The sequence below is a fragment of the Pseudorca crassidens genome, chromosome 8, assembly GCF_039906515.1.
Source record: "Pseudorca crassidens isolate mPseCra1 chromosome 8, mPseCra1.hap1, whole genome shotgun sequence".
Classification (NCBI taxonomy): Eukaryota; Metazoa; Chordata; class Mammalia; order Artiodactyla; family Delphinidae; genus Pseudorca; species Pseudorca crassidens.
The window spans coordinates 61,645,996-61,664,464 of NC_090303.1; the positions used below are offsets into that span (position 1 = coordinate 61,645,996).

Sequence of the window (18,469 nt, forward strand, 5' to 3'; positions counted from 1 at the left end):
GATTTTGAAAGTTAGGGTGAGATGAGTTTCTTTAGAAATGTTTTGCAGGTAAGTACTATCTCTTGGCTACATTTAAAGGACTGTGTTTGTCTAGATTTTGGCATTATGGCCTGGAAATAGACTTGATATGGACTATAAAGATTTTTTTTTTTCCCCAATAACTTTCTTAGAGGAGGAGACTTATCCAAGATAATTAGAAACTACATCTATCTCTTAAGTCAGTGCTCTTTTTTTGAACTTTGGAGTCGTCTGTGTAAGTGTTGTAAGTATAAATGTAAAAATGATAGAGAAGAATCTTTAAAGGAATTCAACAAAATCCATCACTAAACAATGTAAAATTTACTGTGTCTGGCAAACAATAAAAAATTTCTAGACATATGAGAAAGCATGAAAATATGACTCATAAAGAGGAGAAAAATCAGTCAAAAGAAACACCCAGAAATGACAAACGTGATGAAAGTAATACAGAAGGATGTTAAAACAGTTATTATAGGGGCTTCCCTGGTGGCACAGTTGTTGAGAATCCGCCTGCCAGTGCAGGGGAGACGGGTTTGACCCCTGGTCCGGGAAGATCCCACATGCCGCGGAGCAAGTAAGCCTGTGAGCCACAACTATTGAGCCCTCGTGCCACAAATACTAAAGCCTGTGTGCCTAGAACCTGTGCTCCACAACAAGAGAAGCCACTACAATGAGAAGAACGCGCACCACAGTGAAGAGTAGCCCCCGCTCGCCGCAACTAGAGAAAGCCAACCCATAGCAACGAAGACCCAACACAGCCAAAAATAGATAAATTTTAGAAAAACAACAGTTACTATAAATATGCTTCCTGCGCTCAAGGACGTTAAGAGAAAAAATGAACATATGAGGAGAGAAATGGGAATGTATATGTAAAAAAGAACCAAATAGAACATCTAGAGGCAGTATCTCAAATGAAATTGTGTGTACCTACCCACAATACAATAGAATGAAATCTTTTTAAGTGCTTACAGACAAAAGCCGTATACCCAGCAAAAATATCTTTCAAAAATGAAGAGAAAATATTTTCAGACAAAAACTCAAGAGGATACATTGCCAGCCAGACCTACACTGCAAGAAATGTTAAAGAAAGTCCTTCAGGCAGAAGTGTGGAAATTTAGAGCTACCCGAAGAAATTAAGAGCTCTAGAAATGATAAATATGTGGGTGAATATGAGTAACGTTTTCTTTCATTACTTTAAAATGACATCTCTGAATTTCTTTAAAAGATAATGGGTTGTTTAAAGCAAAAACAATAACAATGTATTGTGAAATTTATAATGTGTAGAAGTAAAATGTGTGACATCAGTAGCCCAAAGGATGGGAGCGAAGACTTGGGAATACGTGAGAACATGTATACTGTTTTGAGGTGTGTACGTTACGTGTGGAGGCACACCATGGTAAGTTTAGAAAAGGACATACCGTAAACTCCAGAGCAATTGCCTGGATAAAACACACAGAAACCAAAGGGATATAACTAATAACCCAATGAGAGGGCTGAAATAGGATAAGAAAAAATGCTCCAGAAAAAGACAGGAGAAGAGGAAAAATGAACCACGAACAGATGAGACCAATAGAAAATAACTCGGGAAATGGTAGATTTCAACTCAACAATATTGTTAGTTATATTAAATATAATGATGTAAACACTCAAATTAATAGCTTTTAACTGTCAAACTGGTTAAAAGATTCGAGACCCAGTTAAATGCTGTTTCCAGGAAACTGGCTGTAACTGTCATATACGGGCATACCTCGGACATATTGTGGGTTCAGTTCCAGACCACTGCAATAAAGTGAATGTTGCAATAAAGTGAGTCACACAAAATTTTTTTGGTTTCCCAGTGCATGTAAAATTTATGTTTACACTGTAACCTACTCTATCAAGTGTGCAATAACCGTTATATTTTTAAAATAGGGGGCTTCCCTGTTGGCGCAGTGGTTGAGAGTCCGCCTGCCGATGCAGGGGACACGGGTTTGTGCCCCGGTCTGGGAGGATCCCACATGCCGCGGAGCGGCTGGGCCCGTGAGCCATGGCCGCTGAGCCTGCGCGTCCAGAGCCTGTGCTCCGCAACGGGAGAGGCCACAACAGTGAGAGGCCCGCGTACAGAAAAAAAAAAAAAAATAGGGAATTCCCTGGTGGTCCCGTGATTAGGGCTCCATGCTTCCACTGCAGGGAGCATGGGCTTGACACCTGGTCAGGGAACTAAGATCCCACATGCCGTGCGGCGTGGCCAAAAGAATAAAAAATAAAAACCAATGTACGTACCTTAATTAAAAAATACTTCATTTCTGAAAAATGCTAACGACCATCTGAGCCTTCAGCAAGTTGAAATCTTTAGTGACGTCAAAGACCACTGATCATAGATCACCATAACAAATATAATAATGATGGAAAAGTTTGAAATTTTGTGAGAATTACCAAAATATGACTCAGACATGAAGTGAGCACATGCTGTTGGAGAAATAGCACTGAGAGATTTATCGATGCTGGGTGGCCATAAACCTTCAATTTGCAAAAAATGCGGTATCAGTGAAGCACAATAAAACAAGGTATGCCTGTACACAAATAGGCTTAAAAGGAAAAGAATTTTAAACTATTTCCCATACAAACATTAATCAGGAAGGGGGAGTGGCTTATTAACATCAGGCAAAGTAAACTTCACAGCAAGGAGAATTACCAGGTTGCATTTCATAATGGTAAAGGGATCAATTCATCAAGAAGGCACATCACCTCTAACCTTGTATGCCACTAAAAACAACCGCAAAATATATAAAGCAAACTTAACAGAACTGAAAGGAAAGTTAGACAAATCTACCATCACAGTTGGCGATTTCTACACCCCTGTCTCGGTGATCAGTAGAGCAAGTAGACAAAAAAGAATCAATAGGAATTTGAAGATATAAACACTGTTAATCAACTTACTCACCATTTATAGAATACCTGATAACCAAAGAGTATACATTTTAAGTACACTTGAAACATCTTTCATATTGTTTTTTGTACCACTATCTAGCTAACAATGACTTGCATTTTCAAAGCATTGTTTAAAAAAACAGAGTATGAGAGTCTGCATATGGCCTGCAAACCCTATTTCATACACAGAAATTTTGCCAAACCCCTTTTACACAAAGGATTATACGCCAAATTCTAGGAAAGACAAATCTAGTTTATAGCGATAGAAACAGTGAAGGGGATTGAAGGAGAAGGGACTTAGGGGAACATTTGGGGCGATGGTGGTTGCGTGTGTATGGGTATTTGTCAAAAGAACTATCATAAGATGAACTCTTGTAAGTTGAAGATAAAATTTACAAGAAATTTTAAAACATTTCTGGTCTCCCAGAATTAATGTCTGTTTATGCTAAAATAACATCAAATGCCAATAAAGTAAACATAGGTTACTAGCAGATATCATTATCTGCAAACAAGACAGGTTTTAAAAAATTATTCTCAAATAATGGCTATCTCCTTGCTAATTTCAGCTTTTTTATAATTGTTACCTACTCTACACTTAGATTGTGCTCACAGAGACAATATATATGATACTGTTTATATGGAGTCTTTAATGCATGTGTGCACAGACTTCAGACAGAATAGTAAAAGTGGAGGCAATCAATGAAAACCATTCATATGATGCATGAGATTATCACTGCAAGAAACTAGCAAAACGCAGTGTACCATGTATCAGCCATACAGCTTCAAGGACAACCACATGAGGGCACTCTTTTCCCTGCCCTGAGCTGCTTGTGAGATGAGACACATCCAAATTGATCTTCATAATGTGAGGAAATACTTCATAAGCTGAAATACAGGTATTACACGAAGTGCTTTATAAAGGTGAATTTTTTTTAAAAAAAATTTTTTTATTTATTTATTTTTGGTTGCGTTGGGTCTTCATTGCTGTGTGTGGGCTTTCTCTAGTTGTGGCGCGCGGGCTTCTTATTGCAGTGGTTTCTTTTGTTGCAGTGCACGGGCTTTAGGCGCGCGGGCTTCAGTAGTTGCAGCACGTGGACTCAGTAGTTGTGGCTCACGGGCTCTAGAGCGCAGGCTCAGTAGTTGTGGCGCACGGACTTAGTTGCTCCACGGCATGTGGGATCTTCCCGGACCAGGGCTTGAACCCGTGTCCCCTGCATTGGCAGGCAGATTCTTAACCACTGCACCACCAGGCAAGTCCCAAGGTGAATTCTTATAACCTGAAATGGAATGGGCGTATCTCAGGATGTGAACATATGGCATGCAGGCAGTAATTTTTGTGGGGATAGTATTTTATATTGACATGTCAAGCAGAATCATTAAACTTCTTTTAAGCTGATCTTCATCAATGTAAGTGTCAAAGTTTATTTTGGAAATAGTGTGGGAGTTTTAAAATTTCTTTCTGTAAGATGACAAGTTGGTCATTTTTACATTTGTTGGGACAGTAGTGAGAACAGTGGTCTTTTTGCCAGCAGGCCTGTTTTTGACAAATTTATTGTAATTATTCTAAAACTGAATTTTAAAAAAATTTTCTTTGGTTTTACCTTGATCTCAAAACCAAAAGAATTGGTCATAAGTCACTTGTGGAATTTTATAACACTAACCACATTTTTGGGTGCCTCCCCAAATACTGTTTGGTGCCGTTGTTAGAATAATTAATTTGGTATTCCTTATGAACTAATTTAAATTTGACTTCAGCTATTATATCTGGATTGTTGACCAAGTTGTATTACACTTAAAATGAAAAACAGTTTAGCAGTCTGTATAACTTCTTTAAACTAAGGCATAGGATATGTGTTTTCACCAATATGTAATGTGCCTTGTTTCTTTGCAGGGAATTTACTATTGAAACTGAAGGGAAAACATTTCAGTTGACAAAAGACATGGTCATTGTGAAGAGGTTCCAGAAAACACTACATGGTAAATTTGTAAAAATAATTAAGGAACAAACAAACAAAAATCATTACTCCTTAAAGGCATTTTGTTTTTTTAAGTTTCATAGCATAACCATTTTATGGAAAATTTGAAGAAGAAAAATCCTTAATGCTATAACCCTAAATTTGATGAATTTGTTCAAGGTATTATCTCAGGTTTTTTTTTAAAAAAAACATAATTGTACTCATACTGAAGAATAATTTATAATGCCACCTTTATGTTTCCTGTGTGACCTGAGGTACATATGAAGAATATCTCTTTGATTAAAAACATCTTTTTTTTTCTTTTCTCACTTTAAGGAAAAGTCCTTTTGTTTCTTAAGCAAAAGAGAGAACTCATCCCTTCTGTCTATTTTAGCAAATTGTTAAAAGTAGTTTAGATTAGTGATCTTTCATGCTTTTTTAAAAGCCGAGGAGATGATTATTTTTGGTAGAACAAATTCCATGAATTGGGAAATGACTATTTTGGAGAATATACGAAGGATGCTTGTGGTTAACTGGCTGAATTGAAGCTTCTGGAAACTAAGAGTAGTGGGTATTTGAGATGCTACTGCCCATGGAGCAAGCAGGCCTCCTTTTCCATTTGTGTTTGGCCTGCATCGTTGTCACCAGGCTGCAATGAGCTGTAAAAGGAGTCTGAAAAGTGATAGGAGGAAGCAGGGGATCCTTCTTCTTGCTCTGGGGCTTTTTAGCCACTATCCTGGCAGCTGGCTCAGAGCTGTACTTCACCATTGCTTGGATGCCAGGAAAGGATGGGCAGGAAATGCCTTGATCATATTTCTGAAATGTTATTCTCATGTGTAAGTTTTTGGTTCCAATTATCTCATTTCTCTTAAAACATAAATTCTCCAAGGTTAGGGTCAGTTACCTTAGACCTGGATAGTGCTTAGCCATGCTTCCTTTCTGAATAATAAGTAACAATGAAGACAGTTCCTGTGTATACCGCAGGCATAGCCTCACCCGTGGGAAGAGCCGTGGCGCCCCAGGTAAATGTATTGGATTGAGTGCTGGTCCCTGAGCCAACTCTTCTCTGAGGGGCTCCTGACCCCAGAACCTTGGAAATACGATGGCAGTAACTTGGCTCTCTTAAGGAGTTCTCATCCAGATAGCAAGATAAAGAGTAAAACACAAATCAATGACACTTGTTGTACGTAGGAGTTGTTTTTGTTAATTTTGCCAGCTGTGGTGGTAGATTTTTTAATTCTAACGAAGTCTTACAGATGCTCTAGAGTTTTAATGCTTTCTGCATAGCCGAGGCAGATGATAGAGTGTGGTAGCTGTTGTTCATAGCTTACCAACTGGGGGAGGAATACCCTGGTATCTTGTTTCATTTTTATGCTGTATAAACAAAATTAAATTTGGTAAAAAAATTTTCACTCCGGTTTTCTCTTTAAAGGCACTGTGTTTTCTACCAGGAAATAGTTTTTAGGATTGTTCTGATTTCTTTGTCCTGATGTACAAGGTCGATCACCATCTATCTAGAATAGAAATATTTTTAGGGCCAGTAAGAATTGTTTAGAGAGGACCTGAAATGCATTATGTGAGGTTTGAGAGAGTGTTATTGAATTTCTCTCTCTCTTGCAGTGGAAGAAGTTGTTCCGAGTGTAATTGAACCCTCATTTGGCCTGGGTAGGATCATGTATACAGTATTTGAACATACATTCCAAATACGCGAGGGAGATGAACAGAGAACGGTGAGTTGTCACGTACAGTGTACTGTTTGTTCTCTTACAGTGTCAGAGAACAACATTTACTGAGTGATGTTAAGACAACTCTGAAACAATCAGTTGTTATTTACTGTAATGTTAACACCTTTGCTTAACTGTTTACGAAGCAAAGCACTTTTTTATCTCATTTGAGCTTGGATGTGTAGGTTATTCTAGATGCCATTGTTTTAGTTGCATTTGAGTTCTGAGACAGAACATATTACTTTGGGAGAACTGTATTGCATCAATGGAAGGAATGGTACTTTCTGGATATACTCGTGTTTTCAGAAAATTGGGAAGGAGGAGATAATTCATAGAATTTGATCAAACCAAAAAACTGTATTTATACATTGGTAAAGCATTGAAAGGAACCTTCTCAAATTGCATAAAATAGTCTGGGGTTTGTTGGGGGTAAAAGATGTAAATTCCTAGGTTCTATTCCAGAGATACTGATTCTCACTAGGTCTGAGACTCAGGGATCTGGTTTTTTGGTTCTTTTTTAAAATAAGAACCCCAGGTGATTCCAGTGTGGGAGATTGACAGATAATAAATTGTGCAGTAGCATGTGAGGTGTAGCCTTTCCTAACATTCAAGCCTAGCTAAGGATAAATGTTTTTAAGAAGTTTTCATCCACTCCCTCAAGTTTTCTTTTGGCTCGGGTGCTTTTGAATCACTGCCGCATGCCTACCACGTATCTCTTCATTCTGGCTAATTTCACCTCTCTCACCTCGCCTCTGCCTGTGGAAATTATACTCCTTTAATTTATAGCTTCAGGTTTCCAGGAAAGGCACTCAGAAGAAGAATGCTAGGGAGGAGAGGTTGTATAGGTCAAATTAACTGAAAGAAGCATTGTTACCTGCATGACCAGCTAAAGCTGAGTGTGTACCCAATGTTGGACATGAGCTCTGTAGTTCTTTCTAGGGTGTTTCATCTTGAAAACGGACTGATGAATTCTTGGCACCAGTATTTTTAAAAGTCTGACGTACCATGGGTAATGTGTAGCTAATAAAGCTACTCTTTTAGTCTCTGCCGTTACGTTATATCTTCATTTCCTGACATTTAAGGAGCAGCTTTTCATTCATTAACAGATAGTAAGCACCTGAGCTGGACACAGACATGCAAACATAAGGCATGGTTCTTCCTGAGGAATGATGTCATACTTAACGGGATGTGCTCTTTTTAGAAGTCAAGTTTGCTTCAAGCTTTTCCTGCTATTTTTCTAATGAAAAGTTTTTTAAAAAATCTTTTAGCTGTTCCTTTGAATCTAATGATATTGATATGACTAGAGTTTTAATAAAAATTTCATAAAGGCTAGGCAAGAATAAATTAGTTATAGTGTTTTATGAATTGCATAGAGATTCTCATCATGGAGAGAAATTTGATTAGGCTGTGAGAAGCCAAATATGTTTCTAAATTGTTAGCACATAGTCCCTCGATCCATCTTCCTGTAAATTTGGTATAAAAGCATTGCTAGTGAGATAAAAAAAATTAATTTTCTATAAAGGCAGGTCCCCGCTTCTCTCTCACGTTAAATGAAATTATCACAAGATGGAGGAGAGGAGTGGAATTCTGAGTGTTCCATGATTCAGGTACTATGTTGGTAGAGTCTAGGGTTTACTTACAGTGGAATATTCACCATTGCTTGGCATTTAAGATTAATCAGGCTTTGCGGGGGCTAAACTGGACCCTGTGTCATTCATTATTTTAATGGGACCTATTCATTCTGAGTCTCATATTCTTGCCTTCAAGTGAACCTTTTTTACAGATATTATTTAAGAACTATCTTCAGCTCTCATTTCCACCCCCAAATGGTAGACTAGTTTGCCTTCAACAGAGTATCTTTGTTTTATTTCTGAATAAATCTGAAACCTGTTTCAGGAGCAGTTTAGGGGGGCTGTACTTTTCTATGGGTATACAGAGCATCTTTCTTGTTTGTTTTCTACTATTTCTCTGGGACACACATTTGTGAGCTAATTAAGCTTTTCTGTTTTACTTAGTCACTAAGGCTCAGAGAGCCTTCACCTATGCTGAATCTCTTAAAGGACAGAATGGAATTTTGTCTTTTGACACTACTTCTCTGATGATTTGGGAGGAGGTTCTTTAGGGATCTCCACGGAAAGAAGTAAGGCTTTTAAGTGGTACCAAATAATTACCATCTTAGATCGTAGCTTTCAGAATGCCTTTACATCATTTAACTTTCTTACAACAGACCTGCCAAGTAAGCAGAGCAGATGGTAGAGATCTACTTTTTAGATGGAGAAACTAAGCTCCAGAGAGGGAGAGTTCACCGAGTTGGTCCAAATTCAGAACTGAGAACGAGATCTTTCTGATTCTAGTTCTGGATATCCTGCTCTCTCTGTTTTGTCACACTGCTTTTTCATATCATGTTTTCTAGTATTTTAACAGTGAAGATTGGACATTAATGTTTAGATCTTTGTACACTAACGTATTTGGATTTCTTTCTTTCCAAACCATCTAGTTCTTCAGTTTCCCTGCTGTAGTAGCTCCATTCAAATGTTCCGTCCTTCCACTGAGCCAAAACCAGGAGTTCATGCCGTTTGTCAAGGAATTATGTAAGCAAATCCAGTTGGGTAATCTCCATGGGAATACTGTCAAGTAGACTGAATTTTAGGAAATGTTTCTCTTTGTTTTATGTATATAAATTTATTTATTTATTTATTTATTTATTTATTTATTTATGGCTGTGTTGCGTCTTCATTGCTGCGCAGGCTTTCTCTAGTGGCGAGCGGGGGCTACTCTTCATTGTGGTGCGCGGGCTTCTCACTGCGGTGGCTTCTCTTGTTGTGGAGCACGGGCTCTAGGCACACGGGCTCAGTAGTTGTGGCTCACGGGCTGTAGAGCACAGGCTCAGTAGTTGTGGCACACGGGCTTAGTTGCTCTGCGGCATGTGGGATCTTCCTGGACTGGGGCTCGAACCCGTGTCCCCTGCATTGGCAGGCGGATTCTGAACCACTGTGCCACCAGGGAAGCCCCAGAAATGTCTCTTTTCTTCAATAAAAATACATATTGAATGAAGACTAAATCTAAGGGATTTTAGCATCTGGTCTTATTTCTAAGAGAGAGAGTATGCTTGCTCGGGATGTTTTCTCCTGCATTTGAATGAGTCAGCGTTGGACCCAAGAGTCAGGTTTCAAACATCCTTGCTTCTTCTGTTGACCCTGCTGCTTGCTTCATCAGGGGAACCCTAGTGGAGGGTAACATCCCCAGTGGGTCTACAGCCACTGGACCCACAGCACTGAAAGGGATCCTAGTGGCCACCTGGTGTGGCCCACATATTTCAGAGTTGGGAAACAGGAAGCGTTCACTGAGCTGCTCAGGGTCATGCAAGCCTCCTGGCCTTGGCTCCTAGTCTGATGCTCGTTCCCCTGCAGCTGAATGAGACGTAGGTATGAGTGAGGGGTTGGGCGCCAGCAAGGGATGATACTTTTGGAATTTTTCTTTCTCTTGCAACTGCAACTTACTGCTCTTTGGTGTAAGTCCCTTTTATAAGCGTCCTGAGCTTGTACGACATTGAGATGACATTGGGACTTTCTCATTTTTAAATTTTTAATTTACTTAATTTATTTTGGATAGCGGAAGCCTTGACCCGGCACGGCATCTCTCACAAAGTAGACGATTCCTCGGGGTCCATCGGAAGACGCTACGCCAGGACTGATGAGATCGGCGTGGCTTTCGGCATCACCATTGACTTTGATACAGTGAACAAGGCCCCTCACACGGCAACCCTGCGGGACCGAGACTCCATGCGGCAGATAAGAGCAGAGGTGGCTGCCTTCTCTTTGGCATTTTTAATCTTAGAAATGTGTACTGGTTCCTTCTGATTTGAGATGGATTTTGTTGTGTTTATGCTCCCCTTTTTTTTTCTTTTTAATTTTAATTATAAGTTACTATCAGAGCACAGATTCCAAACCTCCTTGGCTTAATTATGAAAATATTCATTAACACTTCTCTAATATATATATATATATATATATATATATTTTTTTTTTTTTTTTTTTTTTTTTTTTGCGGTACGCGGGCCTCTCACTGTTGTGGCCTCTTCCGTTGCGGAGCACAGGCTCCAGATGCGCAGGCCCAGCGGCCATAGCTCACGGGCCCAGCCGCCCCGCAGCATGTGGGATCCCCCCGGACCGGGGCACAAACCCGCGTCCCCTGCATCGGCAGACGGACTCTCAACCACTGCGCCACCAGGGAAGCCCTCTCTAATATTTTATAGCCATTTAGATCACTCTGGGCTCATTCTCTCACAGTTCCCTTTTATAGTTATTTATTTGGACAAGGGAAATATGATCCCTGGTGCTTGTTGCCATAGCTTTATTGGTAGGCTTTCGGGGGCGTAGACAGTTTTATCTTTATATTTCTATATAAATGTACACATGAGTACGTATAAACTTTTTCAATTAATCAATTCAAAACAGTGAATAATGTTTCAGTAATTTTACTTGATGGGAAGGGAACAGTGGAGATGGGAAAAGTACAGGAGGGAAAGGAAAGAGTGGCCACTTTAATTGACAGCCGCCTGACTATCTTGAGCAGGTTTTTATTTAGAGTGCCTATCGTGTGCTCTGCTTGTTACAGAGAGTAATAGGGAAAACATAAGTGAAAGACTGCTTTTTTCCAAGGGAATTTTTAGTCTACTACAGAGGTCACAGATTTCTGGCTCATCTTTTCACAGAACCAGATCTGGCTACTCTGAACCGATGTTCCCGTCGGGCAGGGGTTCTCAAAGTGTGGTCCCTGGGCCAGCAGCACCTGCATCACCTGGGAACTTGTTAGGAAAGAGAAGTCTCCACCCCAGACCTACTAAATCAGAAACTGGGTTGGGGGAGAGAGAGAGAGGTCGGGCAGAACTGGTTTAACAAGCCCTCCGGGTGATTCTGATGGTTACTCAAGTCTGAGAACCCCTGCTGTGTGGCAGCCAATGTTCGGTTCTGGCTGAGGAACAGCTGGCCCCCTTCATGGGAGCTCTCCAGTTTCCCAGCTCCCTTCACTCATGTTACTTGATTGACCCCAGTTTTAAGAGTTAAATTTTACACACATGAAGTAACTTCAAGTGGCACAGAGATTTGGAATAATTAGGAAAGGCTGTGCGGGAGAATTGAGTTATCCAGGGAGCAGGCAGCCGTTCTGGGCGGGAAGAAGAGCCTGAACCCAGGCCTGGGAAGGAGGTAAAGAGGCTTCAGTGGGAGTCACAAGAAACATGGTATGGGGACCAGTTTGTAGAGGGATCCTGTCATTGTGTAGACACTGCATTGGCTCTCTATATAGTTTCCTGAGTTCAGGGTGAATCCTCTTTTGGACAATCTAATCGAGGTGGTTGATTCTGGGACTTCTCTTTCCTTTTACCCCAGGTCTCTGAACTGCCCAGCGTAGTTCGCGATCTGGCCAATGGCAGCATCACGTGGGCTGATGTGGAGGCCAGATATCCTCTCTTTGAAGGTCAAGAAACTGGGAAAAAAGAGACAATCGAAGAATGAGGACAGTTTTGGCAACTTTTGACCATTTGCGCTAATAAAAGAATAACTCTCATCATGTCCACTTTACAAAAAAAAAAACAGCATTGCATCTCCTCCCGGGGACTGCATTTTATCCTCAGTGGCTGCCTGATCTTACTCCCACAATTAAAGCTGAAGGAATTCTGAACAAATCTGTAATCCGCTTGCTCATCTTTCCGCGTTCTCAGCAAAGCTATTTCTCCTACCTTTGGGTAGACACTCACGGCTTAATGTTAAACACAGTTAATACATTTTAAAGTTAACTTTATTCAGAGAGCCGTAAAGTTCACCTGTTTGAAGCTTACAATCTGATGGCGTTTAGTGTATTTACAGAGCTGTGTAACTGCCTTCCAATTTTAGAACATCTCCGTCGCTCCAAAAGGAGCTCTCATGCGCCTCCCAGCCCCAGCTGCAAGCAGCCACTCATCTGTCTGTGGACTTGCCTTTTCTATCCTTTCTCTTTCTCCGAGAAGGTGGTGATGCACTGTGCCAAAGAGGCAGCAGTCTCTGAGTAGGTGGGCGGCTTCTGGGAGGAGCTGAGGTGCGGAGGAGGCTTGCTGGGGTGGGGTCAGGGCTGCTGACCCCATTCTCCTGCTGACAGAGTCTCCGGGAGGGGGTGCCTTGACAGAAAGCCTCTATTTGAATTTTAAGACGTGCTTGTACTTAGCTTCCCAGGTAGCCCTGGAAATCACTAGTATTTTTTGGCTCAGCTTTTGAGGGACTTTACTTCTATGATGTTTTTGTACAGGACACTCAGAACACAGATGTTTATTTGTTAGGAAAAAATTCAAGGATGTGCCAATTTGAGCAGCTCTTTATTTACAGACCTAAGACTGTCTGGCTTCCCATCTTCCTCTCAGACAGTAGAGGGGAGGGGAGGGGCCCTTTCCAGAATGTTTTCCTTTGTCTTGGGTGTGAAGAGCAGTTGAAGAGTGCCCCAGGGATTCTCTCATCTTTATCTCATCTCCGATGACGCCTACCACAGTATTGCACGTAGTAGGTCGTCAATAAATAGACTTTGGATGAGTCTTGAAGTTTTGAACAAATATGGGGAAGAAAGCCTTTCACTGAAACTTATTTCTCTTCTACCCAGTGCTTTTCAAAGTATTCATCATTAAATTAGAAGGAACTAGCTTTTAAATAAACTGAGTTTTTATTTTCTAGGGATTCTTTTCACCTCAGATTCCTAATAATCTAGCTCTTCACTTGGGGTGTATTCCAGCATTGTCACATTGGGGCTGGAGTAGGGGTGGGGGGCAGTTGTCTTTACTTCTTCCCATTTATTTAACTTCCTTTTACAGTGGGCACCTCCATAGTCAGACAGTCACCGCCACCTCAGACATTGTTATGAGCTCCTTGATGAGAAAAGATATATTAAACACATAGTGGGATTTACCTCCTTCGGATCATAAAGGGATTGGAACCCAAGCGCTCTTCGCTTTTCATTGGAAAATACATTTGCCATGAGTTAGTTGCTGGATATTAATTCTACCAGCCCTGCCTTCTCTGTTCTTTCCTCTATGTGCAATGCGTAATTTCTCCTGAGAGAACACCCGGTGTCTCTGAAGCGACTGATTACCTGAGTGGGGAAGATGGGCCAGTGGCAGAGCCCTCTGGTTCTGTGTCACGTGTGCTTGCTTGTGAGCACAAGCAGCGAAAGAGTTGTTTTCTAAACAAAGAGGCTCTTTACACACAAGAGTTGTGTGCACACACCCCTCTCCTCTGTTCAAGCCCGATGCATATATAAAGCCAGGGTCTTTCTGGCTTGATATACTGTAAGGCCCTTATTATTTATGTATTTGTATGTAGCAAACTGGGCTGTAGCTCAAGAGCTGGGTAAGTAGCACTGCCTCTCAGGGAAGCCACATCTGTTCTTCGCTGTCCTGAAAAACAGGGACGGGGAAGGGTCAGATTCTAACTGGTTTCCATGGAATGTACGTAGGAACACAGGAGTTCCTTTAGAACTTCGGTTGGAATTCAGGAGCTGAGTCTAGAGAGGTGTCCTGTGCCTGAGTTCTGCAGGAGTCCAGAACCTTAGTAGTGCTTAATAGCTCATAGTAGTAAAATACTGAATACAGATGAGCGTTCCAGAAAAGGAGATCATTGCCAAGTCGTGTAAATACAGAAGTGATCTTACTAATTGGGTGAGATGGTACTGGAGACGTCTGATGTCCAAAGGTCTTTGTGACAACAATTTGCAAAATTATTTTGTTCAATAAATCACTTGAAATACATTCACTCTAGACCTTTATTTATTATTGGTCCCTTAACCAGTATAAACTTAGCGTAACGGTAGTGACTGTCTTAGCCAGCGGAGTCTATTCACAAGAGAACCAGATCACCTGGAAATAAATGCAAATGATCTCTGGTTACAGCTGCTCCTAAATTAACCTCCTGTCACCAGAGAAAACTATTAATCTGTGTCTCTTGCGGGGGGGGGGCACCTAGGATGGAGAGATTTTGATAGCGTCACTCATGTGAGAGAGCCTTGCACCAGCATCTTTGCTGATAGTCTGACTGTGTGTAAGGCATAGTAGGTAGGCAGGTTTTGTTTGTTTGGCATTTGGCCTACAGCACAAAGAAATCTAGCTGAAGATTCAGCACATGAATGGATGAATAATTTTGCTGTGCCTCAAAATTCGCCTCTTGTCTCTTCAATAATTCTTGGTTACTGGGCTGTGTCTACCCAATAATTGTGTTAAGACCATGTGGAGGGGATTAATATCTCTTCCGAAATTGGAATGTAATTTGGGAGCTTCACCAGGAAGTGCCTGAGAGCAGTAGCCTGTGGCCCTGCCCTCCTGCCAGGAGCCCCTCTGGTGCTGGTGACTTCTGTTCTCCCAGCTGGGACGGTGTACCTTCCTTGCATGTTTCAGGACACATCTTTTTAAACCTGTCGCAGCAGTGAGTTAGTTCTCAACCCTGGCTGCACACTGGAGACACTGGAGCTTTAAAAATTGCTCACATCTGTGCTTCCCTCAAACCAATTTATTGAGTTCTGTTGCCCGGGCATCAGTCTTTTGAAAGCACCTTAGGAAAACCTCTGCTATAACGGAGGCTTCACCTCAAGCCATAAAGAGCCTGAACCCCGCCCCCCTCACTCCGGGGTGGGGAAGGGTCTTCTGAACAAAGTTTCTAATGACAACAGGGGTCAAAAGTTGTCAACACCAAAGTTCCCAGAAAAGATGGATTTAGCGGGCATTGTTTTCATTGCTCCGCTCTGAGCATGGAATGTGAATGTGCGCTCACGAACCCTCTACAGCTCACATCCTGCTTCCCTTGCCCAGTGTTGGGGGGTGAATTCCCCTCCTCGGCCCCATAGGCTGGCCTGTCCCATTCCCCAGGACTTCAGTGGTTGGAGCACAGTGTTTCCAGGGAGAAGGGCACGTTTGCTGGGTGCCTACCACGTGCCAGGCTGTTCTAAGAGAGGTCCCTTGTGCTCTCTCTTTCTACCCTTACAATAATTTAAGTATCTTTATTGTCCTTGTACATAAAAGAAAAAGGAAGCAGAAGCTTTACAGGTTCACTCAGCTAGTAGGGGGCAGAACCAGTTTTGAACCAAGTTCAAAGTACACGATCAAATCGCACTACGCTGTCATCTGTGCTCTGCTAGTTTCTACCTTTGTGGCTGGGGATGAAGATGACTAGAGGAAGCGTGCCTTGGAAGCGTCTGAAGAAATCTTTCCTTTAAGAAGAGAAGTGCTCCGGCGTATTCAGCCTCAGAGAATGAGGAAATCCGTGTGTTCTCTGACAGCCGTGGAAACTTACCTTCTCAAATGCTGGGAAAGCTTGACCTTTTGCAAATCCAAATAGCTGACCTTGAGTTTTATCACTCGGTACCATAGAGTCGTGGAGTTGGCTTTGTGGCTAACTGGACAGGTTCGTAGGTCTGTAAGGGATGGGGCTCCTGGAGGAGCCTACAACTTACTTCCCGTCCTTGTCACTATCCTAACTGCACCTAAGCCTTACTCAGTCACTTTTTACAAAGCTTAGACAGTTTGTTGCCATCCGGAAAGTCTTACTTGTATACAACCTCGCCCTGCAACTCAAGACCTTTCCTTATGTCCCACACTTTGGAGTTTGTAGCAGCAGATTCTCAGCCACGTTAGGAAGTCTAGTTTTCTCAGCCATGACTCATTTCACGAGAAACTGTGCCTTCCCTCATCTTCCTCTCTCTGTTGCCCGCACTAGAGAGGAAGATGAGGGAAGCAGCAAGAAGACTGTCCACAGGCTCACTGGTAGACTATAGCACTGATATTCTCTGTCTCCACGAACCCATTTCTGTCCTCAACCACCAATTTTGCTTAATGTCCTATCAAGCTAAAATTTTCCTCTTCTCATCTCTCTCTCGCCCTTGCTTATTTCCTACTTTTATCTCTTGTCCACTGTTCAACATTTGCTCATTTGGGGTATTTCCCATAAAATGCATGCAATTTTTGCTTGGCATCAGGTTGTTCACAGCATTCCTGTCCGCCTCGATATATAGATTTACCAAAACCATTTAGGCATCATTTGTGAAGCCATTTAAGATTCTTTTGCCCAGGTTAGGGCATGTGTCAGAACTGAGTCATCAGGGACTTCCCTGGTGGCACAGTGGTTAAGAATCTGCCTGCCAAGGCAGGGGACACGGGTTCGAGCCCTGGTCCGGGAAGATCCCACATGCCTCGGAGCAACTAAGCCCGTGCACCACAACTACTGAGCCTGTGCTCTAGAGCCCGTAAGCCACAACTACTGAAGCCCGCACGCCTAGAGCCCGTGTGCCTAGAGCCCGTGCTCCACAATAAAAGACACCGCAATGAGAAGCCCATGCACCGCAACGAGGAGTGGCCCCCGCTCACCGCAACTAGAGAAAGCCCGCCTGCAGCAAGGAAGACCCAGCGCAGCCAAAAATAAATAAATAAATGAATAAGTTTATTTTTTAAAAAAACTGAGTCATCAGTGCAAGCAGCTAGGGCATAAACATGCGCACCGCTGTCTGCCGTCTGGGTCTGGGAGGAGTGCTAAGAGTTATTACATGGGAACCGTAAGAGGCTCTCACCTGGAGAGGGGAGAACTGTCACCTGAGTCACTCATTCCTTTTTCTCCTCTCCTTGAGCGTTCGTTTCCTTTTCTGAAAGCTGGTTGAACAGAATGATTTAAGTTTTTAGTAGGTCCGTCCATGAACAGCTGAGTAATACCTTTCCCCTCACTCCTGCGAGTTGCACCGGAGCCAGCTGAGTGGGAGGTGCCTGTCTTTGGCCTGACTGCTCTGTGCTTGTTGATACTTGGGTCCAGAACCTATAACCATTCTCGTTTTCCTGCCCGATGTCATTTCCTGCGGCTGAGGTATCATCATAGTAAAGGGTAGACTCTGGAGGCAGACACTTCCACAAGTGAGTCAACTCAGACACTCAGGCAGTGTTACTGTGGGCAACGTGTATAACCTAAAGCTGACAATTCTTTACCATTAAAGAAACTGTGTCCTCATTCAGAAAGAAAGAAAGAAGAAAGCCCTCCATCAGCACGACTTTAGGCAGGTGAACCTGCGTTGGGCCCTGTGGGGTGGGGCTGGTGGGTGACCCTTGTGTTAAATGAGAAAGGCTTGATTTATTTTTTAATTCTAAGCCCACTCCACGTTGGCCAGAGGGGAGATTGCAGAACTGCAGCTGTGGACACTGGATGGAGAGACCCAGTCCTGGGTCATGGACAGTTGGATTCGTGGGATTTCAAAGAGAAAGGGTCTGTTTGAATGAGCAAATGTGCACCGTCTGTCTCCTCTGTGGGAGCCCAGATGCTGTGGACTGTACGTGTTGGGGACAGGGACAGTGTATCAAGATGAGCCTTAGGGGCTCCCTCAGAGGGGGCGTCGTTCCTCTTGTTCCCTTCAGTGTTTTGCCTACTCTTGCACCGTTGTGCACTTTCTTGCCATGTGAAGTGCTGGACCCATCACTCTCCCGAAAGGAGCTTCTCTTTGACAATGTGAATTTAAAAGAACCTTGTATCCAGTGACACAATTAGACAAGCAGGTGTGGGGATGGGGAAGTGGGATTTCGGTTTCCCCGGGTGATTTTACTTAAGGAGCTGTGATCTTGCTGGATGGGGGTGGGTGCAGCTGTGAGCTCTGTGTCGGAAACCCTGCAAAGTGGATTCCAGTCCTGACTCTTCGAGAATCTAGCTGTGATAGCCCTGCTCTAACCCTCCACACCTCTGTCCCAGACCACAGCCTGAGCCTGAACCTAATGGAAGTTTCTTGAGCTTGGGCCTGGGAAGAGAGAGCCCTTCTCTTTGGGAACCAAAGCTCACCGCCCTCCTCTTTTACCATTCAGGACTTGGTGCAGAAGCGAGCCGA

General features: G+C 42.5%; 1 protein-coding gene across 1 annotated transcript in view; it reads left to right on the forward strand.

Moving 5' to 3' along the window:
• GARS1 (glycyl-tRNA synthetase 1) overlaps positions 1-12,293 on the forward strand; it is a 40,581-nt gene extending 28,288 nt beyond the window's left edge. The window contains exons 13-17 of the mRNA XM_067746632.1: positions 4,820-4,905; positions 6,504-6,613; positions 9,105-9,198; positions 10,220-10,410; positions 11,998-12,293. Of these exons, the coding sequence (XP_067602733.1) occupies positions 4,820-4,905; positions 6,504-6,613; positions 9,105-9,198; positions 10,220-10,410; positions 11,998-12,123 (607 nt within the window). The 3' untranslated portion in view covers positions 12,124-12,293. The remainder of the gene's footprint in view (positions 1-4,819; positions 4,906-6,503; positions 6,614-9,104; positions 9,199-10,219; positions 10,411-11,997) is intronic.
• The last annotated feature ends 6,176 nt before the right edge of the window (positions 12,294-18,469 follow it).